At 38.6% G+C, this 1,321-nt stretch overlaps 1 protein-coding gene across 5 annotated transcripts in view; it reads left to right on the top strand.

Annotated features, from left to right (window-relative positions):
- Positions 1-1,315, top strand: part of LOC106526848 (golgin subfamily A member 6-like protein 22) — a 7,910-nt gene extending 6,595 nt beyond the window's left edge. For 4 of the 5 annotated variants that reach the window (XM_014021547.1, XM_014021546.1, XM_014021545.1 and 1 more), the window contains exons 19-21: positions 103-201; positions 454-531; positions 667-1,315. In XM_014021547.1, the coding sequence (XP_013877001.1) occupies positions 103-201; positions 454-531; positions 667-828 (339 nt within the window). In that variant the 3' untranslated portion in view covers positions 829-1,315. The remainder of the gene's footprint in view (positions 1-102; positions 202-453; positions 532-666) is intronic. The other variant, XM_014021549.1, reaches the window with a different exon arrangement.
- The last annotated feature ends 6 nt before the right edge of the window (positions 1,316-1,321 follow it).

The following is a 1,321-nucleotide window of genomic DNA, read 5'->3' on the forward strand; positions in this document are numbered from 1 at the left end:
CACACACACACACACACACACACACACACACACACACACACACACACACACACACAACCTCCTGAACGCTGAATGTGAAAACCTTGCTCTTCCTGTTTGCAGGATAAAAATAATAAAGGATCAGTTGAAGGCAAGAAGGATAAACTCATTTGTCCAATTAATCCAGAGATGGAGCTGCAGAGGAGGATGGTCGCAGAACAGGTATTTATTTCTGTATTTGTGGGAGACGTCATCTACAAATGAACACAAGATGAATCCAGCTGCCAAAAAAAAAAAAAAAAAAAACATAAAAAGAACTCAAACCTCCTGCCAGGTTTGCCAATAACATCAATTCTGTCTTGTTCAGAGCCACATACTGGGCAGATTTTTAATTTGCGGAAGAAGGTTTATTACTCACTATAATATTCATACAGACAAAAGTCCATTTAAAATCTTAATTTTTGCTGAATGTAGCTGAAGAGCTTGTTTAAGGAGCGAGAAGATAAAAACCCACCAGCAGCAGCTAAAGACTGGACTCCACCAGCTGTAAGGGTGAGAGAAAAAACAAACAAACAAACAAACAAAAAAACAAGAATCCTATCACATTTAACTAAAGCTAAATAAAACTACATCAATTTTGCAAATATATATATATTTTAAACTCAATCCCGTTACTTTCTTTTCCAGGCAGGAGGTGACAGAAGGAGCTGGCAGCAGGGCTCAGGACTGATGCCAGTGTTTGAGGAGGATGAGGAAGACTGCGACTCACCAGAGGAGGAGGAAGATGCAGCAGAAGACAGTCAGGCTGAGGTCAAACCCTGCGGTCAGAGACAATCCACCAGTTTATAAATGCTTACATTACAGAAAGTCCATCCCAATGAAAAGTTGAATTATTTTGTGTTTTTAACAGATTCAGATTAAATGATCAAATGAAGAGAACTTTCCCCTACATGTTCACAGAAGAGCACACAGCCCTAATCCAAGTTTCTGCTTTAAATAAACAACATAACTCTGTGAAACGCAGTTTGTCCTCCAGCCATAATCTGAAACATGAGCTATTAAATAATCAGATGTGAAGCTGAGAATGAGATTGAAGCTCTGTGATTAAAACGGGAGAATTTTAATCAGAACTTTTCCTAGAATTGTCTTCAATCATCATTTTAAATTCTCTAAAATGTCTCACAATATTCCAGTTAACACAACCTCTGAATCTGTGGTGACTGACTCCACTTTATGTCTATTGTCTGAAGCTGAACAAATCCAGAAGAACTGGTCTGAAATGGAGACACAATTTGAAGTGACTTGTGGAATGTTTTGTGCCAGAATGCAGACAGACACAAGG

This window comes from Austrofundulus limnaeus, unplaced genomic scaffold (genome assembly GCF_001266775.1).
Source record: "Austrofundulus limnaeus strain Quisiro unplaced genomic scaffold, Austrofundulus_limnaeus-1.0 Scaffold296, whole genome shotgun sequence".
In the NCBI taxonomy this organism is placed as follows: Eukaryota; Metazoa; Chordata; class Actinopteri; order Cyprinodontiformes; family Rivulidae; genus Austrofundulus; species Austrofundulus limnaeus.